Source organism: Macaca nemestrina, chromosome 2 (genome assembly GCF_043159975.1).
Source record: "Macaca nemestrina isolate mMacNem1 chromosome 2, mMacNem.hap1, whole genome shotgun sequence".
Lineage (NCBI taxonomy): Eukaryota > Metazoa > Chordata > Mammalia > Primates > Cercopithecidae > Macaca > Macaca nemestrina.
The window spans coordinates 117,916,205-117,944,111 of record NC_092126.1 but is presented as its reverse complement, the minus strand read 5'-3'; the positions used below and the strand labels follow the sequence as shown (position 1 = coordinate 117,944,111).

Genomic DNA, 27,907 nt, shown 5'->3' with positions numbered 1-27,907 from the left:
TGAGGCAAAGGCCTTTATGGAAGGGTTTGACTGATGTCCTCAGAATGGCACAAACACAGAAATTAAACTGTTTGCCAAAGCAAGCTCCTTTGACAGATGGCACCTGTGAGACACTGGACAGGATGGTGAGTGTGGCAGGCAGCTCCTAGACCCCAGGCCCCAACTATGGCCAGGGAAGAAAATTTTTCTTTCTCCTTGAAAACGAAATAACACTAACAATTTCCATGTCCATTCAGACTTTACCTTCTCAAGATGGATTTTTATATAAATTTGAAGCAGAGAAAAATCTGTTCCAATTCCCTTGTTGTTCCTTCCTTCCAACTATCCATCCAAATGCTTACCAGGCAACTTCGGTTTGGGAAGGAACATATTGTGTTGGTCCAGGCAACAGCCCCAAGGTCTGACAACCTGAATTCAAATCCTGCCTCCAGCAACTTTATAATACCTCTCTGAGTCAACGTTCTTGGCACAGAGTAAATGTCCACTAATGTTATCTCTTATTGCTGATGATGATGATGATTAATTATGTGGGAAGTATTACGCTAGGGGATGATGCTATGAAGATAATGGCATTCTCACACGGTTTAGTTGGGAGGGGAGGCAAATAATTAGATAACGTGGCGTGGGCTAGGAGGGCCACACAAGATGATAAGAGCAAGTATTGAGCTTCACACTCCCTGGACTATGTGTCAAGCTGTCCTACATGCTTTAGTCATTGAATCCTGTGAATCCTCACAACCGCTCTATAAAACAAAGCACAGATGCCATCCTAACTTTACACCAAAGGGAAACCAAAGGGAAGAGAGGTTATAGCGCTGTGAAAACCAAGGGCATAGAGCACCAGTGCAGGAATGCTCATAAATGATGCAACAGTGAGCTGGGGTTAAAGGATGAGTGGAAGTCAGCCAGGTGACCGAGAGAGGTGACGGCGAAGGAGCAGCAAAGGCTCCAGGGTGGGAGCGTCCTCTGCCTAGTCTCTCCTGTCTGCAGAGCTGCAGGTGTGGAATGGGAAGGGGGGAGAGTGCAAAAGGGCAGGCAAGTGGGGCTCAGATAAGCAAGGGTGTTGAGCTAGGCTAAGGAGTACTGTGTGTGGCCTGCATGCAGCGGGAGGTCTCATGGGGCATAGGACCCACGTGATCAGACCTGAACTTTAATTCATCTTCAAAAGTAATCTGGTAGCAGTGCTGAAAAAACTTAGAAGAGGATAAACCTGAAACAGAGACTGAGGCAGAGAGACCACTTGCTTTAATGCCATTTATTCCACAAATACCTTAATCCATGAGCAATTCCTGTGGGCTCTCCCTCCAAAATACACCCCATGCTTCACTACTTTTGTCATCCTCTCCCCTGTTATATTCCTAGTAAAGCCACAGCCATCTCTTCCCTGGAAACCCTCAGCATCCTAACAAGTGTCCAGTTTGCACTCAGTGCCCTGGATCCCATTCTCCACATGGTTGCCAGAAAAAGCCTTTTAAAAACAATTCTGATGGCAGTGCTCCCTGTTTGAAACCCACCAGTGACTTCCCACTAATTATGACTATGACCCATAAGGTCCTTTGATCTGGCCCAGTACCCTCAGATCCTAACTCCCAGCCATCTTTCTGGCCCCAGACCACTATCAACTTGTCTCTGTCATCCTGCTGTTCTCTTGACCAAGGATACTCTTGTCCTAGATCCTTGTATGTTTGGCTGCCCCTCATTGGTCACTCTGCAGCTCAAATGACTCCTCCTCAAGGATGTCACACCCATCCCCTAACAAAACGTTGACACACTTTGTGCTCGAAGCAGCACTGAGCATATGACTAGTGCTCAAAATGCAGTTGGACAAATTTAAAAAATATCTATTACTCACCCTACTGAGTGCCAGGCACTGTGTTTGTCTGGGAATATAAGGTTTATAAGACACAGCTGTTGCCCTCAAGCACATTAGAGTCCAGGGTGGGAAAGAAACAAGCAGGCAACTGCAACACAACATGATAAAGGTTCTAACAGGAGGAAGCAAGGAATTCTACAGAACACCAAGGGAGAAATTAGACCAGGCTTACGGGGCACAAGGAGGCTCCTCACGGATGGTACAAGAAGGCTTCTCATCTACACTGAAACCTGAAAGACAAGAGCCAGCCCAGGAAACAAAGGAAGGGCCTTCCAGGATGAGGGAACTGCAAGTGCAGTGGCAAAAGAAGGCAAAAGAGGGCATGACATGTTCAGGTAATTACGAGTGGCTCGGCGTATGAAGGTTATGTGGAGGGGAGCCTGTGTCGGGGCTGGGGAGCTAGTGAGAAAGGAGGCTGAAGAGTTTTAAGCAGTAAAATATTATTGATTATTGATGTTATCTAGATGTTCTCAAATGAGCAAAAGGTGATCCAAGACAATAAGGAGAAAGATTGAAGACAGAGCATCTGAAAGTTATTTAGGAAGAGGAATCTACAGGACTTGGAGGCCAGTAGGATATAGAGAATAAGGGAAAAGGCAGAGTGACGGAACTATTAGGTGGGTGCAAAGGTCATTACTTTTGCACCAACCTATAGTTTGCTGTCCTTACTCACTACCTGGTACTGCCTCCTGGGGGTGTCTAGCAACAGTCAGAGAAGGAGCTGAGCTCAGGAGGAACACTAAATGAAAGAAGGGCTAGCAGGTATGATAAAATCTCATAGTAAGACCAGGCAATACAAGCATCGAAAGTTTTTAAAAGTGAAGTCCATTCAATCTTGTGACTAAGGGTGTGTGTTGGAGAGTGCCTGCCGACTCTCAGTACCATCTAAGCTGTGCCTTCTACGGTAGCGCTGGAGGCCTACCACCACATGCTCTTGACTCCCTTGCCAGCAGGGCTCCAGGTCAGATTCTTGAGAGGGCTGCAAACCGAAAGAGAAGAAACCAATATTCTCCAGCGGAAGTGATGGGCATGTACGTGGGCATCTGCAGATGGCAGGCATCTTTGGTCAGTCATTCAGACACACTCCCACGAATTACCCACTCGTGCTGCAGACACCGGAGATCGTTGGTGGTGGCTTCCTGCGACCGCAGCACTTCCTAGATCTGTCAACTCATACAGCAGGTCCCTGACCCTCACCCCTCAGTTTTTCTATCAAATAAGCCTTTAATTCCCTTTATTAAACCCCTGCCTACTTGAAATGCCTAAAGATATTCCTTAAAAAGTAAAACCTAAAGGGTTTTTGTTTTCTAATCAAACATGACTGAGTGATCCACAGGGTACCTGTGTAAGAACCACTTCAGAGCACAGGGCGGGGGCCAAAGTGCAGAGAGCAGTGACAGTGGGATGGATGGAAGTTTGGGACAAAATATCCAGATTCTTATATTGAGAAACCGATTTGGGCCATAGCAGGAAGAAAATGCAAGGTGAAGGAAGGCTTTAAGATGAAAACATGCTCATAGCAATGAAGGTAGTAATAAAAACTGCCCTGGGAAGCTCCCAGAAGACCCAGCTCAGGGCAACTCCAGGATCCTTCCTAGGGATCCGAAAGCCTTTGAGCCCAAGCCTCCAATTCAAAGGACCTTAAACTTAGACTTTTCACATTATTTCCTGAAGGGATGACAGATATAGTCATAAAGATACCATGGCACTGGAAGGAAAAGTTGTTTAAAGTTGCATCCCTTTCCTGGACCACACATCCTACAGTGCATTATAATTTCTTTCTACTGTATCCTTAATTTGCTTAGGAAAAGACCAATTACATATATAATATAGGCATGCTTTGTTAAAAAGCAGAAATTTGTGAAATGTATATATTTAAAACATACCACAGTTTTCAACAAAAGCCAAAATTGACAAATGAGATCTAATTAAGCTAAAGAGCTCCTGCACAGCAAAAGAAACTACCATCAGAGTGAACAGGAAACCAACAGAATGGGAGAAAATTTTTGCAATCTACCCATCTGACAAAGGGCTAATATCCAGAATCTACAACGAACTTATACAAATTTACAAGAAAAAAAACAAACAACCCCATCAAAAAGTGGGCAAAGGATATGAACAGACATTTCTCAAAAGAAGACATTTATGCAGCCAACAGACACATGAAAAAAAGCTCATCATCACTGGTCATCAGAGAAATGCAAATCAAAACCACAATGAGATATCATCTCACACCAGTAAGAATAGCGATCACTAAAAAGTCAGGAAACAACAGGTGCTGGAGAGGATGTGGAGAAATAGGAACACTTTTACACTGTTGGTGGGACTGTAAACTAGTTCAACCATTGTGGAAGACAGTGTGGGGATTCCTCAAGGATTGAGAACTAGAAATACCACTTGACCCAGCCATCCCATTACAGGGTATATACCCAAAGGATTATAAATCATGCTGCTATAAAGACACATGCACACATATGTTTATTGCAGCACTCTTCACAATAGCAAATACTTGGAACCAACCCAAATGTCCGTCAATGATAGACTGGATTAAGAAAATGTGGCACATACCCACCATGGAATACTATGCAGCCATAAAAAAGGATGAGTTCATGTCCTTTGTGGGGGCATGGATGAAGCTGGAAACGATCATTCTCAGCAAACTATTGCAAGAACAGAAAACCAAACACCGCATGTTCTCACTCATAGGTGGGAATTGAACAATGAGATCACTCGGACACAGGATGGGGAACATCACACACTGGGGCCTGTTGTGGGGTGTGGTGGGGGGAGGGATAGCATTAGGAGATATACCTAATGTAAATGAAGAGTTAATGAGTGCAGCACACCAACATGGCACATGTGTACGTATGTAACAAACCTGCACATTGTGCATACAACTTAAAGTATAAAAAAAAAAAAAAAACCACAGTTTTCAACTGTTTTGTCATTTGTTCATTCATAACATACCAGGGGCCTTGAAAATAAAATCCAAATGACCTGAGTCACCTGATTTCTGAAGGACCCTGTGTAACAGGACCAAGCAGGCTTTTACTTCTCCAAGGGAAAGTCAACCACATGCACTTACATGTGAAGCTTATTCCAAATGAAATCAAGAACAAATAATGAAAAATAAGACTATTCCCCTGACTTTGGTCCCTGAACATTTTACGCAAGTCCCTGGTTTCTATTAATACCACACTGGTAGCTTCAGGGTCCTCAGAAGAAGCCTTCCTCCCCCAGTGCAGAAATAAAATCCTGAGGCCAAGACTCTAAACTTTGCCCAACACTTTCAAAAGATGACTGTTCCAACTTGAAACATGGGGCAACAAGGGAATCAACACTAGCATGATAGGGCGCACATGAACTTCTGAGCCCCAGGGGGCTGAGTCAAACAAGGGCCTGTGTTATGAATGAAATGTATGTGCCTGAAACTCACTTTTGTTATTTTTCCATTCTAATTCTCATACATTCCTCTTGAATTCAAGGAATGACATTTTCACCCTCTGGAACCAAACTTAGCATTTTAAATTTCCAAGGATGAGAAGCTAGCTTAAAGGATAAGCTGGCTCTCCCATTTTTAATGCCCAGGTAATGAACTGAAATTACACACAGGGTTTGAATTTTTATGGAACGTTATTCATACACTTGACTCTCTCAGCTTCAATTCTTTCTCCTTTGTCAACCCTAATTATAACTTTATTTCAAAATCACAAAGAAATAAGCAGATGTATGAACACATGTGAGTGATAAAACATTTGAGGATTTTTTTTTTAAAGAAAAGACAGAGCTAATGGAAGAAGGACTAAACCCATTTTACACAGAAGTAAGCTGACAGTAGAAACTGAAATTCTCTGGTGTCTATACAATGCTCATCTGCACTCCGTGCATGGCTCTGGAGGCCCATCGTGTTTTGCTTGTATTTTCCCCTCCTCACCCTACATCCTGCAGTGGGGACTCTGGCAACTCTCCAAGGCTCTGACATGACCAGAGTGGAGTCTTGGTTCCAGCACAATACTCCATGCTCCCCTCTCTGCCACCCACCCTCTTCTTTCACTGTGAAAAAGACACACAGAGAAATGGTAAACCCAACAAAAATGCCACTTTGTGAGTTAAAACAGTTGAATATCAGCAATTCCACATAGCTGGAGTTAATTCATAAAATAGATTTGAACTTTAGTGGCTTTTAAGTTTTTAAGTTTCCCCTTAACAGTCCAAAGGAGCTGATGGCTTGTTCGCTCTGAGGTGCTGGCTAAGAAAACCAAACCCACGCCCACAAGCCCATCTCTGAAACCCTTAGGGCCAGGCATGCTACTCTAGGTCAGGATTATTTGGATTTTAGAAAGGTAAAATGACACGTATTTGTTACAACTCATCCCCAGAGAGGTCGGGGCCAGCACCCTATAATCAAATATTAACATTTCTAGAGTAGACAAATAATTATTCATATTAAATATAATAAATAAATATTACACATATCCACATGTCAGTTCAGGCCAGGTTTTTCCACCAAACATGTTATTAAAAACCTTTCAATTTCTTGGAGCTTTCTTGATTTCAAAATTGAAGATATCAGAGTGTGAACCTCTCAATACTTGAACAAAAAATAAAGTGATAGAAGTTTCTTGATTTTGTGTTTGATGACCACAAAGTTTTCTGAGTCCTTTGGCTCAGCTTCTACTGGGGCTAAAAAATCATAAATTTAAATGAGTATGAATAGATCAAATAAATGTCAAAAGGAGGAGAGATCTTACTGGAGGGATGAAAATTTGGAGAGAGGAAAACGCATGCAATGTGATGTGCATCCATGACCACAGTGTGGAACAACTTGGTAAATTTACTAAAATCATATATAATTTGGTAAATTTACTAAAATCAATGAATTGTATACTTAAAATAAGAAAATTGTATTATATATAAACTACATACCTCAATAAAGTTGTTAGAAAAAAAAATCAATGGAAGACATTCAGAAATGTGACTTAATATAGTAGTTTTCAAATGTAGAAACCCACTTATGTACAATATTATCCTATTTTCTCATAGTAAAGTGTTCCTAATAATGTAAAATGGTATGGTCACTTTGGAAACTTATTCAAAAGGTTAAATACAAGAGTTAGTATATGACCCAGCAATTCAACTCCTAGGAAAATGAGAACAAAAACATATACACTAATGTTCAAAGCAGCATCAATCATTATGGCCAAAAAGTGGAAAAAACCCAAATGTCCAAGAACTGATGAAGGGATCAACAAACTGGAATGTATCCATACAATGGACTATCATTCAGCAACAAAAAGGAGTGGAGTACTGAGATGTGCTACAGTGCAGTGACTCCTGAAAACCATAGGCTCAGTGACAGAAATCAAAGAACACAAAAGACCATGTATTGTATTATTTCATTTACATGAAATGTCCAAAAAAGGCAAATCCATAGAAACAGAAAGATTTGTGGATGCCTAGGGCTGGGAGGAATGCTGAGATTGAAGGATAAATGTTAAAGTGTATTTATTGGTTTTCTTTGTTTTTTTTTTTTTTTTTTTTAGTCGGGGGTGAGGAAAATATTCTAAAACTGAATGTGGTAATGGTTGTACAACTGTGAATACACCAAAAAAAAAAAAAAAAACCCACTGAATTATATACTCTAAATGGGAAAATTGTATGGTATGTGAATATTTCAATAAAACTGTTACCAAAAAAGTGTCTTTAGTATATTAGAGTAGAATGTTGTTTGGTGTTCTTTAATGGGTACAATGAGTCCTTGGCCACCAATAACTTAGTGGGTACAATCCACCTCCACAGAATGTGCCGCTGTGACAGCCAGTCAACACGAACAGAAGAAAAGTTCTCATCCGCTCACCAGAAGATTAGGCAAATCTGTGGAGAGACTGAAATCTCCTTTAAGCATTCCTTATATATGGATTGGATTCTTAATTAGCATCTTTTATGTGTCTTTAGCACAACGACCCATTTCAGATTAACTAGCTGAATTACTGTCATTTGCAATAACTGTGAACAAGAAATGCCAAATAAATATTATTGAGATAAAAGTAAGTTAAACATAATTTTTAAATCCTTAGAAGTGTGTTACATGGTGAATATTCAACTACTGGCATCTAAGAATTGTAAGTCTGATGGCATCTAGCAGAATTGTAGGTCAATCCAAAGCTAAAATGTGAATACTGCTAATTAAAAGAGTTCTCACTGCTAGGGTAAGTAAATACCAAATGGAGAAAAAGATCATAGATTTGCAACATTTTGAAAGGCTTATAATAATTTATTACTGTTTATAGCCCACCTCATTCCAAAAACCATTTTCCCATTGCTCATACGCTACATGAAGATATGTTTAATTAAGAACATCTAATCTTAAGGGGCATGAAGCTAATTAGTCAGAAAATATTTATTAAGCATCTACTATGCGGAAGAAACATGGCCACACACAGAAGGGAGCTATAAATTACTTATCACAGTCTGTACTGTAGGAATTTTTTGTCACATCTAATAATAATGAATATAATAACTATGCCTAGTGCTATTTGCCAGACTTCAAATAAGAGGTCCGAGTTATTAGGGGTATAAGGGTTGAACAAGAAAGTGATGACTTTCCACTACTGAGGCCAGGAAGACCACAGAAGAGACAGAATCTGAATGAACTTTCAGATGCAGGTTCGGAGGAAAGAAGGCAGATGTCCTAGGTAGGAAAGGCTAACATGCCCTCGGGGAATGGAGGGCATACCTGTCTGGGCAGAGAATGAGATAAGGGTGGAGAGGAGAGCTGGGACCAGCCTGGACCATCAGTGTAAGGCCTGAGATTCATCCTAAATAAAAGAGGTGTCAGAGGAAAGGTGACCCAGGGTGGTCAGAGGCTGGGGGTCCAGTGGGGACAGCAGCTGGACAATGGGAAAGAGATTATGAAGAAGTCAAGGCCCTGACTTATCCAGTTCCTCAGGCCCGCCAGCGGTCACTTACAGCAGTGTCCACACCACTGAGCACATGCAGGTGGCTTGCCTGCACAGCCACGGCTCCCTATCACTGTCAAGGCAAATCCCACCCACCAGAAGAATGAACTTAGTCCTCTTCTATACCACTGTTTTGTTTTATTTTGTTTTTTATAGGTTTGTGTCATTAAATTATTTTACAGGTTTTTTTTTTTAAGAAGACAATGCTCCTTCATAAGGTCTCAAGCCTGAAACAAACGAAACTCAACAACTCTTACAGTGACCTGTCAGATCCCTGAGACACTAATATATGCATACTTATTGTGATTACTTCAATTATATGAATTAAGTTTTCACTATTTGGGGGGATTGTAAGCAAGGTGATTAACACAGCAAGAAGGATGGCTATAAGAGAACCCTACTTCCAAATATTACCTTGGGGCAGGAGGTATGCTGATTATTAAACTGATTACACTATATATGCCAGTTATATAATAGAAATTCAAGTTTGCATGAAGCAGAAAAGATCAGTGACTTACCTGGGTTTTCTCTCCCTCCCTCTGTGTCTCTGTTCTGTGCTCAGTCTCTTGCTCGCTCGCTCTCTCTCTCTCTCTCTCTCTCTCTCCCCCCCACTCCTTTCTCTCTCTCCCCCTTTTCCCCCTCTCCCCTTCTCTTTCTTTCTCTCACATGGTAGTTAAGTTCAAACATTATTTATTAAGCAAAGACTAGTAAGATCTCCCTTTGAAGACTGCACAAAATAGTAAAGGAGACAAATAGGTAATCAAATAACTACTATTTGTTTTTGAGTTTTGTTTGTTTGCTTGTTTTTGTAGAGACAAGTCCCTATATTGCCTAGGCTGGTCTTGAACTCCTGGGCTCAAGCGATCCTCCCACCTCGGCCTTCCAAAGTGCTGAGATTACAGGCGTACTTGGTACGACGAATGTTACAGGTAAAACTCAGATGTAGATTTAAATAAGCATTAAAATAATAACTGTTTTAAAAAAATAGGTCAAATCCAGAATACCAACTTGCAGCTATATATTCTCATAATATCTTGTTCCTTATACAATTACCCTCATTTACCAATACTTCATTATGACAAACCGCCTAATCTATGCTAATAAGTCACAGCTGCTAAGGTGCAGCTAACTCAATGAAAGCCACCAACAGTGCATTTCCCTTTGCGATAACTAATATTATAAGCCACAGGCAGACAGTGACGGTGAATCACAGGACAGATACACAAAATACGAGAGGACAAGGTGGGCAAGGCTCTAGGCCATGCAGATGGCAGGTAACGTTTCACAAGGTCAGGGGCCAGGAAAGAGCAAAGGAGTGTTAAAAAATCCAAAGGGGCAGGAGGAAGGAATATAACGCAAAAAACTCTGGGAAAACATGATGGTGCAGCAAGGTCCTGTCCCAGTTTAAAATAAGTTCATGTGAGAAGGCAAGGACTACCAAAAATCTGGGATGAGCTCTACTGGGCACTCAATTAAGGGGCAGAGTTTGTGGTCAGGGCTCTTTCAAGACCCTGTAAGCCTATGCTTCCCTCTTGCCTTAACTCCCCCATGGCGTTTTTACCACTCTGATGGTTTCATTCCTCATGAGCCCTGCACTCCCTTTGAACTAGGGACATCTGACAACCACTTCTTGTGATTAAATAATGGGTGGTCAGACCTAGACCCTTCAGTTTCCCTTTCTCTAAATGCTGGCTTTCTTCCCTCATCCCATAAGGTGGAGGGCACCTGAAACAAGACAGGGACATTTAAGTGATGATGGCCAGAGGATCCCCATACCCCTAAGGGGGCTAGGGGCAGAGCTGCCATTCATAGGAGTGGTCTGCCTTTTTGTAATTTAACTGAAAAGAAAACTCTTCCTTAGTGGAGGATCAAGTGAGTCCAGTGAACAAAATTTAGCACACAGAAATATTGGTTAATCCTGTAGTTTAAAAAAAAAAAAAGAAAACTCTAAGAAACATGATTGGAAAGCTGTTGGGAGTGGAAAATTACTAGAAAAGGTAAGTTGGTACTAAGAGAATTAGAGTTGGCAGTTTATCAAATGTGAGGGGGCAACGATGGACAGATTTGAAGTCAATAATCACTTTATCACTCCTAACAACTTCCACCTGGCAGGTGCCTGGATTCCCGCCACAACATTTATGTGCAAAATGTGTTTGCTTTGTCTCCCTTGTTTTCTTTGCTCTCTGCTTTGAATGTGGAACACCTTTCCCATTTAAGGTTGCTTTTCTCTTTATGAACGTTGTAGCCATTTCTAAAAATTTTAACCATTACTGCAGAACCATTTGGGATAACACAAATATACATGGAGTTAAGCAAACAGTTGCCTTTTTCTCATCAAGAAGCATCTGGGCAAAGAAGGAAAAAGAGAAAAGTAAAGAAAAACTGATTTCAAAGTCCAGGAACCAGGTCTACTGAATATTTAAGCCAGTGATTCCCAAAGTGAAATGCATAGGCTCTTCTCAAAGATTTCTCTCCTGGTTTTTCAGTTGTATAAAGAAACCCTACTCTAGTTTACGGGCAAAGTGCCTACATCATTTCAAAAAAATAATCTAGTACGTATGTGGAGCTGGCACATCTCCTGCGAATCCAATTTAAGCTCCTAATCTTTGCATCCTAATGGGTTTAAACATTTTCTGATCAGAGAAAAAAATGTATTTTACGTTTGCTTTCCAAGTTTCAGAGCAAACTATTTTCTAGCCCTGGGGACATTAATTCTCAAAAAGAAAGCCTAACTTCTCTTTCATTTCAAGAGGTTTTCTAGATGAAGTGTAGAGTAGTGGGAAAAGTCAGTCCCATGCCATCATCATTGAACACTGCATGTTATTCAAACCCACAATAAGCACGTATGTCTTTTCCACATGTGGTGTCTCTGACTAGACTCATTTCATCCCTGCCTGGCAAGCTCCTACTCCTCCTTCAAAACCCTAATCAAATATCCCCTGCCCCATGAAAACTTTGCTGAATACTCCAAAGCAAAAAAATGCCTCTTTACTCTGGGGTTCTGGACCTCTTGCATTGCAACATTTGACAAATCTGTATCAGAGAGATGCTTCATCTGTATTATATTGCAAACATCAGCTGCAAAGCAGACCCTTCCCTCCTTCTATCCCTGGATACCTTGGGCTTAGGTGAGTACTGCATGCATACTGGTGCTCCATCAGTGTCTGCTCAACAATGAATGCATCTTCCTATCTTTCCATGGTATATCCCTCTCTTATTGTGCTGAACTCTGGGAGGATAAGCTGCATTTTATTTTATCTTATCTTATCTTATCTTATCTTATCTTATCTTATCTTATCTTATTTTTGAGATGGAGTCTCGCTCTGTCATCAGGCTGGAGTGCAGTGGCATGATCTTGGCTCATTGCCATCTCCGCCTCCCAGTTCAAGCGATTCTCCTGCCTCAGCCTCCTGAGTAGCTGGGATTACAGGCATGTGCGACCACGCCCAGCTAATTTTGTATTTTTAGTAGAAACAGGGTTTCTCCATGTTGGTCAGGCTGGTCTTAAACTCCCAATCTCAGGTGATCCGCCCGCCCTGGCCTCCCAAAGTGTTGAGATTACAGGCATGAGCCAGTGTGCCTGGCTGGATAAACTGTATTATCCACCTGGGTTTCTCCAACCCCTGGCATACAGTCATTACTCAGTGAAAATAGGAGGAATGTAGAAGAGAAAGAGGGAGGGAAGAAGAAAGGGAAGGAGGAAAGGAAAAAGCCAGTGGTTCCCCATCTCCATCACACATTCAACACATTTGTTGAATTAATGGCTTCCTCCTCATGACTTCTTTACCTGTGTATTCCTCATGTCACGACACATTTTCTACCTTGAGTTTGAGAGGTTTATAGACACATCTTATCTGCTGGAATAGAAGCCATCTGAAGTCCAGAACTTGTTTGTCTAGGCCACAGAGTGGAGCGTCTTGAGCCTAGAAGTCACTGAAATGTCTGTTGACTAAAGATTCAGCAAAGATGACAGGACTGCAGGATGTTTGAAGTGGTCCCCACTTCATTTGAAGCAAAAGGTCTAATTTGTGAGTCATGTCAATGGTTCAACAAAGTGAACTGGTGAATTGAGCCAGGTTTGAGGAAACACAAGTTTTACTATCCAATTTCAGATGACAAAACTCAGCGATTGCTGCCAACCATTTCATTTCCCCATTTATCTCCTATCTGACAGAAATAGCATAAAATTTGTCTTCAATCTACCATGGAAAATAAAGAGAACGCATGAGATGGTACATACTAAGAAATCTGAGTTTCTCTGACAAGAGGAGTTCAAAATGTTATTAGTCAAATATAATGCTTCGAAAAGCTAAATATGATTATTTACTTGACGGTTATTCATTGATGTCAAAAATGCTACTTTTCATTCACCTCCTTCCTCTTTCCGCTTCTTTGCACTTATATTTAGTTTGGAACAAGTGTAGTCTGTGAGTTATGGTCTATATTGTAATAAACAGCTGAAGAGAGTCAGTATAATCAAGTGAAAAGTAATCAATACGGGAAATGCAACGGTCTTACTTCGAAAGTCTAAAATTGTTGTATAATTGGCTTTCTTCCATTTGCCATCCTTTTTTGTTCACAGTTTTTTTAGGCTGAAGGAGTAACTTGACCTACATGTGTTAAGAGGAAAGGAAATCACTTAAGCAGCAGTAAATGAGATACTATTATCATAGCTCAATATAAAATTGCCGTCCATCATTTAAACAATTTGATATGTGGCAGGGACAGGAAATTTCCATAAATGTTCTTAAAGCCTACAAAACATTTTTCAAACTATCAAATTAAGAGGTACAAGAATAATTAGATACTGCTCAAGGTCTTTCTATTCTGAAGGGAGAGATTTTTCAAAGAGATAAAATTATATGTCCCTGTTGTTTTGATATTTGGTCTTAACGAAAACAGCGCCATGTTTCAGACAATGTTTGAGCTACAAAAGTGTCAAAAAGGTCTTTACTAATTATTTTTCTTAGGAAGCTAATCAACACACCATACATGGAGAGAATATTAATGTGTCCTCTACACATCGGCTGGTTTAATGGACATTCTGGGGTCTGCCCCGCACATATCAACCCCTCTATGAGAGCTGGCTAAAAACCCACCTGCAGGGGCTCAGGCGCCATAATGTCCTAACCAATCATGTTCTCAAAAGTGGACATCTAACCGAGCCGGTCTCTTCAGACACTCTTCCCCATCTGGAATTGGAGGTTAGAGATGTCCATCAGTCTCTGTGGGATATCTGAAGTAAGGGCAGCCATCGGTAACAGGAGACAGTGGCAGCCATCGGTGATGGTGGTATGCAGAGGCCCAGAGAAAGCCAGTGTGCTAAGAGAAGGAACCCAGTGGGCAGGGCCACTTCCTCAGATCCTGGTCACTCCCTGGACCCAACCTCACTTCATCAGGCTCCATCACACACCTCTGTTACTTCACCAACAAATCCTCATTGTCATAATGCTGCTTCCTGTGGGTTTTGGTGACCTGCCACCCAAACAACCTTGAGACAACTTGGCCAAGCAAATGTGACTGCTTGGCAGGCCAGTAAGACAGCTTCTTAATAAACTCAATAAACAATGACACAGTCATGCTCATTAGGGGTTTCTGAATATTCAGATTCAGAGGGTGCTCAAAATCCTGGGAAAATTAGGTTGGATGTTCTCAAGCTTGGCCTAACAAGAAAAAAATGTGCAAGATCAACTGACCAGAAAAAGTTATTAAAGACCTCAGCTATTATTTTAACCCAGGAGGCCACTGTGACAATATTCTAATATTCCCCAGGTGGATCATATACTCACTCTAGAGTGCAAGGAACTGAGGACCCATACAATGACGGTGGCATTGAAAAACTTCTTGACACCAGGACAGCTTGCACTGTAAGTGGTTAAGGGCCAGCTTTTGTTTTTTTCTGTTCTGTTTTGTCCCATCGTGTATGTGTGTGTTTTCCAACGCTCTGTAGTCCAATACTTCCATAAAATGCAAAAGTGATTGATGTCACACATTGTCATTTTTTTTTTAGATGGAGTCTCGCTCTGTCACCCAGGCTGGAGGGCAGTGGCGTGATCTTGGCTCACTGCAAGCTCCGCCTCCCGGGTTCAAGCAATTCCCCTGCCTCAGCCTCCCAAGTAGCTGGGACTACAGGTGCCCGCCACCATGCCCGGCTAATTTTTTGTATTTTAGTAGATATGAGGTTTCACCATGTTGGCCAGGATGGTCTCGATCTCCTGACCCTGTGATCCACCTGCCTCGGCCTCCCAAAATGCTGGGATTACAGGCATGAGCCACTGCACCCAGCTGCACATTGTCATATTGTTATAAATATTTAACACTTATACTCAATTTCTGTTCCTATCTCATTGCGATATCAACAGTTCCTGAACTGACACTTGTACATGGTCTACACTTTGAGAAGTTCTGGTCTCTGCTGCAGTTGACTCAAAGCTTGACACACACCGCTGTTCAGCTGTCCCCACTCAATGCTTTCAATACTATAAAATGGGGGTGCACCGTGCCTGGAAGGCTGGTAGTAATCAAATCCCTGCTTTGTCGGCACTGGCTTTGTGACTCTAGGCTAGGAATACAACCTCTCCAAATTTTCCCCCATAAGCAGAACGAGGATGTATGGTAGGCAGAATTCTCTTCCACGGTCTGCCAAGATCCCCATGCCCCTGGTCAATATGTGCCACCCCTCCCAAGGAGTGTGGGCAGGGCCCGTGAATATGATGGGATAGCCACTCCCTCAATTAGGTGATATAAGATGTTATATAAGCAGAAATGGGAGCCATTGATTCCCTGCCATACGGTGAGAGAGCCCCATGACTAGGACTTGAAGACAGCCTCTGAGGGCTGAGACAAAAGCCTGGCCAATAGCCAGTAAGAAAATGGGGACCCCAGTCCTATCACCTCAACGGAATGAATTCTGCCAACAACCTGAAGGAGCTTGGAAGAAGACCCTGAGCCTCAGACAAGATCTTTGTCCTCGCCGACACTGTGACTTCTGCTTTGTGAGACACAGAGCAGGAAAACCGGCTCTGCTGTGCCTGGACCTCTGAACTAGAGATGATGACGATAAACCAGCATTGACTTATGCTGCTACACGCGTGGTGATTTGTTATGGTGGGTGCCATGCCTACTAACTGTGGTGTTGCTGCAAAGACGAGAAATCAGTTATGGGAAGTGCTGAGCATATCATAATCACTCAGCTCCCAGGAGCTGTTACGCTCATGTTGGTGGTTAGTTTTCATAACCCACACAGGCCTATCTGCATGCTGAGTAAAATGTATGCATGTACAAACACACACACACACACACACACACACACACACGCATAAAATTCCACCAGACTTCATGAGTCTTCCCGCAGAGAGGGAGCTGTCTGTCACTTCAACCACTAGCTTGCATCTCTTAGATCCTCTCCTGTCTCTCTCTTTGGATAACTTTCACAAGCCTAGAAGGCTGGTAAGGTAGCTACTATCATTCCCATTATATCAGACAAAAAACCTGAGGCTTAGACCCCACCCAAGGTCACCAAACCTGTCAGTTCACAGTCAACCACAAGCCTAGTCTTTAAACATCATCTACAGCTGCCTCATTTTTAAATGCAAAGCTTTCTTTAGCTACAACAGGTGCCTCATACTGTTTAAAAAAATCAAATTTTGCAAACATCATGGATGTCGCTGATTGTAATGCAGGTCTCTGCCCATCATGAAATCACAAAGTAAATGGTATTTTCTGAGCCTCAAACGAAAAAAAAAATAAAGTGAATATGCTCATAAGCAAAATCTGAGAGGCTGAACTGGGCCTAAAATTCATCATTCTTAGATACTTCCTTTGCAATGAGTATCAAAAACCAGACAGATCATGCTGGGGATGTTAGGACACACAGTCCACCAGGCTAGCCTGCTTTGTTTGACCTGGGCATGATACCCAGAGCTCCTTAGTCAGGTATGCAGTATCTTCAACCCACTTGACAGGTTCCACACCAACCTGCCCACTTCATTTATGACCACCTATTTGGTATGCTGTGGAATTCTTCCCTTGGTACTTAACCTTCCATAAAAACAACAGTCAACTCATGATTAGATGGTAAACATTTTCACTGGCATGTTTCACAGCTAAGAAATATTACATTTTTATGTTTTGTGTGCAGCTATCTGAAAGTATGGAATTTTTTAACACTTGCTACCACAAGTGCAGTGACAAATATTAACCATTCCTAAGGTCTTCTTTTTTGAAATTTTTACTTTATAGACTCAAACACTCTAACACCATTGAAACGCTACATTTTCGAATCTTTTAAAGCCATATGGATGAGACATAGAAAAACCAAATAAAACACATTCCGGGTGTTAGCCAGCCAAGATCTTGATTGGACCATATAAATCTGTCTTCTGGGAGTGATGGAGTTGAACGGCCCCTCTCTACTTTTCAGGGCAACCACATATTTTATCATCACAAGACTTTACATTATGAATGGTATATAAATACATGTGCCCCAAGAAATATGTGTAGAAAGTTACTCTCCAAGGGACAGGGCAGGCACCATCTGCCAGTATCAACATGTCTAGAGGAAACTGAGCACAGAGGAGCCAAGAACCGCAGCCAGATTCCTACTGGGTCATGACATAGCCCAGGGTCAGGCCAAAGGTAAAGACTGATAGCTTAAGTGCCCAAAACTCAGGACAAGGTGGCCTCTCGATACCCCTGCAGCCTGAGTCCTGCCACAAGAGGGATAACAGAGCCCACCAGGAATGAAAACAGGTCTTCAGTTCTCTGCAATGTTTAGAGCTGAAAAGGCAGATTGACAATCCCAGTCTCTGTCACTTTTATTAAAAATTCAAGTCAGAACTGATTCCTAGAATTTAGTATTTGCGATTTTGTTTGCATACATAGTTTTTCATTCATCTGTCTGAAGAAACTAGAACTGAATAACACAGAAAATTCTCTTACTCTGGCCTGACTGAAATCAATCCAACCAACTACCTGGAGCAGGGGTCAGCAAATATTTCTATAAAAAGCCAAACGGTAAATATTTTTGGCTTTGCCGGCCAACTCTGCAGTGTCAGTGCAAAGATGATACATAAAAGAAAAGGTATGGCTGCATTCCAATAAGCATTATTTACAAAAATAGGTGGGGGACCAACCACATTTGGCCCATGGGCCATAGTTTGCTAACTCCTGGCCTAGGATGCTGAAAACACACCTGGCATCCTCATAATTTGTTGCCATTGCCTTTTGTTCTTATAATGGCATCCTGATACATGTCATTCACCTACTATATCCTCCACCTGCCAACAGAAACTCTACAACAGAGGTCTGAGCATGACCCCCTTTGCCAAACCTTAGATGGCCTCATGGCGTGGAGAAGTGCCCCAAAATCTCTTCAGGGAAATTCGCTAGTCTGGAAAATCATGGGTGATTTAAGTGAAGCAAAAGGTATATATACTATCTTCAAATACTAAGTGCTTGGGAAGTGCCAGCTTCAGCTTCAACAAAGTTAAGCAGATTCCTTCACTGCAAGACATCTGAGAATTATACACTAATCGATGTCACGCAACTATAATGAAGGAGCAAGAATCACTTCTCAAATATGTTTGACCATGGAACCCTTGATTTCCACTGAGTATCGCCTGGAACTTGTGTTCCAGAGGAAATATCTTGGAGAACTCCCATATGATACATTGGTTTCTTGCGTGACGTAAATTACCCTTTGTCATCCAGGCCTAAGCTATGTGGGGTTCCTAGTGTCAGTCTAGGACCTGCCAGCTCACTCACTTGACCTGGTCATCACATTGTCAACATGCCAGGGACTTTTCTATCTCTATGCCAAAACACACACTCTGACCTCCACCCATGCCTGACAAATTCATACTGCAGGGGCCAGTTCAACATTTAAGCAGGCTCTCCCAAAAGTTTATCTCCCAGACCTTTGTTTTCAGGGAATATTTGAAATAATAACTCAATTATCTTCTAGAGTTTCATTTATTCCTACTTGAAGGTGAGCAACATGATCCTGGGGAAGTGTTACTTCCCATTTGAACTTGGGAGCTTGCACAGACCTATTTTGAGGATAGACCCTGAAGCCATGTTCTATTTGTTTCTCTAAGCTAGTGCAATACATTTGTTTAATAAAAGGTCATTTCTCCCATAATGCATAGTTATGAAATACTAAATATACTACGTCATCTCTCCCTGCACCTTATATTATTTACTGGAGATCCAGTAAATAATATCCTTTCGGCCGGGCGTGGTGGCTCAAGCCTGTAATCCCAGCACTTTGGGAGGCCGAGACGGGTGGATCACGAGGTTAGGAGATCGAGACCATCCTGGCTAACATGGTGAAACCCCGTCTCTACTAAAAAATCCAAAAAACTAGCTGGGCGAGGTGGCGGGTGCCTGTAGTCCCAGCTACTCGGGAGGCTGAGGCAGGAGAATGGCCTAAACCCGGGAGGCGGAGCTTGCAGTGAGCTGAGATCCGGCCATTGCACTCCAGCCTGGGCGACAGAGTGAGACTCTGTCTCAAAAATAATAATAATAATAATAATATCCTTTCACATATCCTGCAACATAAAAGGGTGGTTGAGTGGAAGGACGTGGGAAGTGTTTATGGGAGGAAGCAAAGGAGGGTGGAAGGAAAAAAAAATTGTCCTAGAACACAGCCAACAAATATCAAGTATAAACCATTAAAATTAATTATCCTATTTGCTTCCTGGACTTTTCCCTCTACGTTTTGACTTTTAATAACTGAATACTGGCCTTCTAGTTTGCATCTGGTTGATACTCAAGTTGCTGTGTTTTTGATTCATAGACAATTTCCCAAGCTAAGTACCAGAATAGGAATTACAAAGCTCCAGGGCTGGAGAGAACAACATGATCATTTTTCAGATAAGAAACCATGGCCAGCAGGGAGATGCCTCGCCCAGGCAGCTCCCGCTAGGACGTCTCTCAGCCTGGCAGATTGCTCAAGGGCCTTGAGGCGCCCCAGTTCTCCCTCCACAGGACTCTGATTTTAAGTATCCTCAGGCATTATCATCCTAATTTTACAGATGATGAAACCTGGGCATGCAGACATCGAGTGGTTCATTTGAACCCAGTGATTTGATTCACTTGAATGCTGAATGTTAATGCCAAAATGTCACAACCGGACCTCCTTGCAGTCAGAGGGAGGAGGTGTCCTTTCCTTAAACAAAATTGTATATTCTTCTTCACAAAGCAACAACTGGATGAATTCTCAATTAAGAGACAAATAATACTTTTTAAATAAACCTAGTGGTTAAAACAAAACAGGCTGTTTCTAAAGCACTTTTTAATTAATTTTATATTTTGGAGAGATTTTTAATTTACAGAAAAATTGAGAAGAAAATAGAACTCCCACATACCACCTTGTCTCACCCACCTGCACCTCACACACACAATTTCCCCTGTTCTTCACATCTTGCATTAATGTAGCACATATGTTACAACTGATGAGCCATCATTATTCATTAAAGCCCATAGTTTACATTAGGGCTAACTCTTGGTGTTGTACTTTCTATGGGTTTTGACATGTGTCCAACATTACAGTATCATTCAAAGTAGTTTCATGGCCCTAAAACTTCCCTGTGTTCTATCTATTCCTCTCTGCTTCTCCCCTACCCCTGGAAACCATGGATCGTTTTTCTGTCTCCACAGTTTTCTTTCTCCAGAATGGCATATAGTTGGAATCATGCAGCATGTAGCCTTTTCACACTGGCTTCTTTTACTTAGCAGTATGTATTCAAATTTCCTCCATGTCTTCTCATAGTTTGATAGGCCATTTCTTTTTATCACTGAGTAATATTCCATTGTCTGGAGTACCACAGTTTGCCTATCCATTCACCTATTAAATCATATTTTGGTTGCTTTCAAGTTTTGGCAATTGTGAATAAGTCTGCTATAAACATTTGCTTGCAGGTTTTGGACATACGTTTTCAACTCATTTGGGTAAATACAAAAGAGCTCAATTGCTGGATCATATGGTAAGAATATGTGTAGTCCTATAAGAAACTGCCAAGTCGTCTTCCAAAGTGGCTGTTACCGTTTTGCATTTCTGCCAGCAATGAACAAGAGCTCTTATTGCTTCACATCCTCACCAGCAACTGGTGTTGAGCACTTTACATTTCAATAAAAAAGATGTGAATGTGATCACATCAATTTATGATAGCTTTTTGGGAATGCACTTGTGTTTCAAAAGGCAAGATTTGATATTCAATATGCTCGAGTCCACATAATGACTTGTTTATTCTAAGTTTAACTGTATCCACTGACCATGTCTCATTCATTTAATAGATACGCATTAAGTCCCTCCTATGCTTTGGGCAACAAGGTGCCACAGAGAACGGAGTGGCGAACAAGATGCACTTGCAGAGCTCACAGTGTGGCACAGACTAGGGTGTCAACAACCACGATCACATCACCCCAAGAGGAACCAAAGCTAAGGGAGGAGCCATGTGTGGTCACCTTTCATGGTGAGCCCCCAGTCATGGCAGCCCACAAGGAGGGGATCCTACATATGTCTCCAAAATGGCAAAACAAAGGCCCTAAGTAAGCTTCATACAACTGTATTTTTGCAAAGTACCAGGAAGAATTTTCCCTGCCAGAAAACCCAGGGAAAAGAGTGACATAGAAGCTAAAACGAGGAAGTGCTGGTAGAGAGTCTGAATCAAGAATGTTTATCAGTCCTGAAAGTGCTTTTTAAAAAACACTGATGATGGAGGAATGCAAGTTTTTAAAATTAATACCACTGTTACAGACTTTATAGACTCATATGGCCCATTTTCAATAAACCGCACTGACAAAAATTGTTCAGTATTTTTAGAGTGATATTCATCAACACTTAACGCCGAACACTCCTTATATTTTAAGGCCACCATCCCATCTACTTCCCATTTTTTAAGACTACTCGAAGGCTCTGTGTGCTGGTAGCATCTGTGAGCCAGCCCATATTATTTATAAAGAGTTTCACAGGGACAGGAATGCAGTGCCTAAGAGTGGCTGCCAAGGCATAACTCACCACACTGTGTCAAGGTTAGACCTCGGTGCCAATAAAGATTCATTAGGTACAAAAAACTGAGTCAGCAGTGTCTTTGCAGTGACCTGAGGCCTCCTGTTGGCACAGAACTCTGGAAGTTCTCAGCAAAGAGAAAAAGCAACGCTGAAAAACAGTTTTTAATTCATATATAACACAACAACGATGTGTTTCAGATGGACAATAGCAGCCCACACAGAGAGGGCCAAAAAGGATAATTCTGAAACACCACCCCGTAAGTTCAACTCAGTTTTCTTCCGTAAGTTCTCTCTTTGGTGAATGAGAACTAACCTACATTGTTGACCCTGGCTCCGTCAAAAGCTGTCCAAATTTCACTGTGGGAGCCGCCCCCACTCTCCCCGACCCCACCAATCAGAACATTGCGGGATTGTCATCACAGATTACGTCAGCCGGGAAGTCTGCAATTCGCAAGAAAATCAATCCAGGATGTGGTTGGTCCAGACAGTCCTGGGGACCTCCAAATACCCTACTGACCAAGGACTTAGCAGTTCCATGGTCACTGGCCCCATAACCAGCCTTCAGAGCAATCAGTGAAATCAGCAGTGAAGAGCTCGGCTACACATGCACTTGCACTTTGGAGTCTCCAGACTAACTCGAGTTGATGCTGTGAACTGGGCATGCAGTCCAAATGGGCTCTTCTTCTCTCTTCCTGTTTGGAGCCTCTTCCTAGACACATGACTTAATATACCATCCCTACGTCAATCCTCCAAGGCCTCCATCTCCTGCCTTGACTCCTGCCCTGGGCTTAGGCCTCACAGATCCAATGGCATCTTTTACATCTCCAGGTACATGTGTAATAGACATCTCGAACGTAACATGGCCACAGCAGAACTGAAGGCTGTAGAGCAATGTTTAGGACCATCATTCGTTTCTCTCTCTCCCACACATGCTTCCCCGTGGCCAACCTATGAACAAATCCTGATGACTCTAACTTCAAATATATCCTGACCATACCTCTCTCCATCTCTACTGATGCAACCCCATTTTCAGATCACTTCACTGATGAGTGCCAGAGCCCCTTCGCTGGCCTTTATTTCCACCCTAGCTCCTACAGACCGGTCTCTACACAGCAGCCGGAGTGCCCAGATCGGAAATCAGATCACATCTCCTCCTGCTGGAAACACTTCAGTGGCCTCCAGTTGCACTTCAAGTACAATCTACATTCCCAACCTTAGCCTCAAAGCTGTACATAATCCAGCCCTGTCCATCTCCTCAGCCTCGTCCTTCAGGCCATTCAGATCCCACTGTCAAACTGTCACATCTGCAGACAGACGGCCCCTGATCTCCCACTCTGAAGAGGCTACCCCAATCACTCTCTTGTATCATTTCCATTCTCTGAAGCATACTTACCATTTTCCATACACACACACATGCCGTAACTATAAAGTTTGTTTACAATGGTATCTCAAGTGCCAAGATATATAAAGAGGACAGAGAAAATCCACAATAAATATTTTGTTGAAGGAATAAAAATGCATAAGCCATCCTTCAATACATCCAACACAGTCATTTTCCTCTCTGGTGTTGCAAAAGGTTTTTGTTTTTATTATTGTTGTTGAGCAAAAGCTACAGTCACTGGCTTACATTTAGAGACTATGCTGTACAAAATATATGTATCAGTAAATGCTAGAATCCCACTCAAGCCCAGGGAGAGACACATGAGAACCAAGTAGCCCAAGGGGTCCATCAGACATGGTCTTAGATTCCACTCTCCAGCCTCAAGGTAAAATGACAAGAGGAATTAAATTGAATACTTAAATCATTTTGCCTGTTTTTTTTTTTTTCCTTTTGGCTAATTTTGCATTCATTTAATTGGCTTTGCTTAGAAGTGAGAGCACTGACAGAAAACTGACCACACAAGAAAGAGACCCAGAGACACTCAGGAGGGGCCCTTGGAATGAAAACCACCAGAACCTCATTTGACTTGCAGCTCACCACAGCACTGTTTGTCATTTTTTTAATTATATTTGCATTTTTTTCCTTTTTTGGTTTTAGGCCTTAAAAAATCCCTCATACTTTATAAGCTTTAAAGTAACTGAAACACTAGTCCTTGTTGACTTTTGCCCATATCTCAAATTCAATTTAAAGAGATATCATCAGAAGGGCAAAAAGGCCCTGGGCTGTCCTTAAAACAATAGCAAACTGGATCGTGTCTCCTTAATTCCCTGTGTGAGGGTGTTTGCAGCAGACTCATAAAGTGCACACTGATGCCAATAACTCTAAGGAGAAAAATTCTTCCACTTCCAAGATCTGATCCAAAGCAAACACTGCACAGCACGTATAGGTAGGTGTTGAGGGGCTGGAAGGCTGAGATTTATGTGCGAAGTTGAAAGGACCTTGAATGTGTATAGCTTGGCTAAAGAGACATGATAACTGCCCTTAAATATTTGACAGAGTAAACACTAAAGGGGAAAGAAAATAATGGCCAAAGCTATTCACAGAAGGCAAATAAGAGTAATGGGAATCTTGGGCAAACATGATAAAAAGCTGTCCTGCCAGGAAGAACTTCTAGATGGAAGAATAGTTCTCCTCAGTACAGGACCAAGCATCACCCCGAGGGGCCTTTCCTGAGGCTTCTGCACCTCTCCTGGAGCAAGGCTGACTGGCCTAACTTTCAGACCAGGACCAGGTGGCAAGAAGCCCAAGTCTGCAGGGAGGTGGTTTGGCCAATTTCTCTGGCATTTCATCTCCCTACTCTACTGCCTTCCCTAAAGCCCACCAGGAGACAAGGGAATGTTTCCACAAGGTCATTTCAGGATGCAGGGCTGAGGCTGGCATTTTCAAACATCACTCTGTGCTACTGCATGACTGGGAAAGAGTAGGGGGTGGGTGGGAACTGCTAGATAACTCAGCAGAATGCCTTGCTTTAGAGATGTGGTTCCCAAACTCCAATGATAATCAAAACCACCTGGAAAACACAGCGATAAAAAGTATAAAAAATACTTTTATTAAAAAAAAGGTCCTATTCCTGGACCTTCTTATACCAAAACCTGCTGAACCAGGGTTACACTGCTGGTTGGGGGCTAAGGTGAGATTCAAACCCATGTTAATCCGGCTCAGAGATTCTGCACTCAGCTGCTGGTTACAAACCATAAGAAGACATCAACCAGTCCCAAGGATTTCACGTTTCCATCTCTGCATTTCTTTCAGAGCTACGAAGAAATTCTGCTTCCCTAACTATCCTGCTATTTCTGACTTTGAGGGAATAGCTCTACCAGTAAGACTGCACGACTTACATAAGGTGACAAGAAAACCACCAAATTGGCTAGTGGGGGAAGCAGGGATGGTTAATGGGTACAAAAAAAGAAAACAGAGAGAACAGGTAAGATCTATTATTTGACAGCACATCAGGCTGACTATGGTCAATAATGATTATACATTTTAAAACAACTTAAAGAGTATAAATGAATTGTCTGCAGCTCAATGGATAAATGTTTGCAGGGATGGATACCCCATTCTTCATGATGTCCTATTTCACACTGCATGCCTGTATGACAACATCTCGTGTGCTTCATAAATATTTACACCTACTACGTACCCACAAGAATTAAAATTTTAAAAAAATTGTTTATGAAAACCACCAAATTTATTGGTCAGAACTTACCAAGATTTATGACCACGACTGTATCCCAAAACTTCTGGAAGTTAATTGTCACTAACATTGGTATGTATTTTCCTTGAATAAAGTAAGCACCACTGCCTGTCTACTCATAGTTGAAGGTGACATTTGGGAGCATGCTGCAATTTGTGGAAGCACCCCAAACTGCCGGGGCTTTGTGCCATCCAGCGTGGGCTCCACTGCTCCCCGGGGGACCAGAAGTGCCTGATGCGACTGGGAAGGGCCTTTCCAAACCTCAGGAGCTGCCGTTGTTATGTCTGTGACTTTTTCACACACTGATTTACTTGTTGTGACCTCTTGAGTTACAACTGACTTTTCCCAGGTTGATGTCTGTGATCGGCACAGAGCAAACTGTTAAGGTTCAGTTCACTTTAGCAAGCATTTATTGAATATCTTGCAGGGGTAATAATACTACTACTCCAAGGAGGACTAATAATACACAACCATCAACACCACACCACTGTCTTTAATTGTACCAGTACCCTAGGACTCTTGTCCTCACACAAATCCTATGAAGTAGGTGCTACTACCACCTTTATTTTATAAACAACTCAGTAGAGGCCCCCAGGAATAAAGTTAGCTTGCACAGTGATGGACAGAGAGGCAGACTCAGGACTAGAAATCAGGTACACCTGCTATGCTCTGACCCCTTTGCTGTCTGACTTTCCACTGCACCAAGTCCAAGTGGATTATAAGAACAAATAAGAATGCCCTGGCCTATCATCACCTGGGGAAATAACACAAGCAAATGTATCCATGTATCCATGCATCCATGCAGTACAGGTCATCAAAAGCAAAGCGCCAAGAGTCATGAAGACCAGGAGGGAGAATTTGCTGCAGACTCTGAGAGAAGTGCTACAAAGGAGAAATCAGATTCTGCAGAGGAAGTATCCAACTTGGGTTTAAATGAATCTGATGAGTAGCTTCGGACTATTCTGCAGAGATCTTTGAATGCTATGATTAGGCATATGCATTTTATTGCATAAGGCACCAGGAGGCTGAGAGACAGCTGAGCAATGAATGATAAAAGTAGGATGTGCTTTATAAAAGTTACCTGGCAACAGGGCACAGCCCTGCTATTATATGGGGTGGCAGGCAGAGAGGCCAGTGCAGGGGTTCCAAGAACTGTCTTAGCAAAGAGTAATGTGCTTGGTAGTGCAGTGAGTCTAAAGAGGAGGTTACCAACTGGCTTGTAGAAAGGGAGCTTCTCACCTTACAAACACAAAGTGGAACCATATAAACTGCTGAACTGAATGAAGCATGCTTTAAAGTTATTACAACACAACTACCCTTAGTTACTCAGAACCTTCAAACATGGAGACAAAGCTGACAACAAGAACAGAGAACACAAACACTTTGACTATTAGTTTGAACACCATTCCAACAATCTTGTTTATATGACTTCCCAAGTCACAACACATTTAGATGCAGCAAAATTTAAAATGGCAGCAAGCAGCAGCAGGAAGCCACCAATGGCTGACAAGGAAAAAAGAGACAGAAAAATGTGTAACAATCAGACTCAAGGCTGGGCACAGAGGCTCACACCTGTAATCCCAGCACTTTGGGAGGTTGAGGCAGGCGGATCACTCGAGGTCAGGAGTTCGAGACCAGCCTGGCCAACATGGGGTAACCACCACTCTACTAAAAATACAAAAATTAACCGGGCATGGTGGTGGGTACCTGTAATCCCAGCTACTTGAGATGCTGAGGCAGGAGAATTGCTTGAGCCCAGGAGGTGGAGGTTGCAGTGAGCTGAGATTGCGCCTCCAGCCTGGGCAGCACAGTGAGACTCCATCTCAAAAAAAAAAAAAAAAAAAATCAGACTCAAGATCCCAAAATCCAAGCAGCCTAGAAACATCTGACCCAGAAGCAAACAGCCTCTGTATGCCCTTACCAAGTGACTGTGTCACAACGAGTGTTAAAAGCCGTGAGACAGAGCCACAAAAGAAATGATAAGTTATAATACCATTCAGGTAAGCAGATAGGTAGAGAACACATTGAAGACATATGTCCCACAAACTTCACAATATTTTACAAGGTTGATGCTTCGAGTATCTGGAAAGCTCACTCTTGTGGAGCATTTGCCTGGGTTGTGAGCAAGAGGATACAATGTGCCTGGTGTTGATAATAGAACAGTTGAGCCCATCATCTTGAAACTCCTAGATGTTTCTAACTACGCTCCAATAAAGCATGTACAAAATGTGAAAGTGTAAACTATTTTGCAGTTAGCTTAGAAGAACCTAAAATAGCCTATGCTTTTGTCAGTAAAGCCTCTGAAAGCTAATCCTAAAGTAGTCAGTAGTACTTCTCCACTCCCACTGACACTCAGACTTTAAGCCCAGAGAGAGAAAGGCCATTATCTGTCTTCTTCACCTCTCTATCTTGGGACCTGGCATAGA

At 42.2% G+C, this 27,907-nt stretch overlaps 1 protein-coding gene across 5 annotated transcripts in view; it reads right to left on the bottom strand.

Annotated features, from left to right (window-relative positions):
• Positions 1 to 27,907, bottom strand: part of LOC105480634 (calcium voltage-gated channel auxiliary subunit alpha2delta 3) — a 932,903-nt gene that overhangs the window by 676,410 nt on the left and 228,586 nt on the right. Inside the window, exon 1 of one of the 5 annotated variants that reach the window (XM_071091911.1) lies at positions 13,932 to 14,329. The exons of the other annotated variants lie outside the window; for them this stretch is intronic. Within the exon in view, the coding sequence (XP_070948012.1) occupies positions 13,932 to 13,952 (21 nt within the window). The 5' untranslated portion in view covers positions 13,953 to 14,329. Of the gene's footprint in view, positions 1 to 13,931; positions 14,330 to 27,907 lie in introns of those variants that run through there. 5 annotated transcript variants of the gene reach the window in all.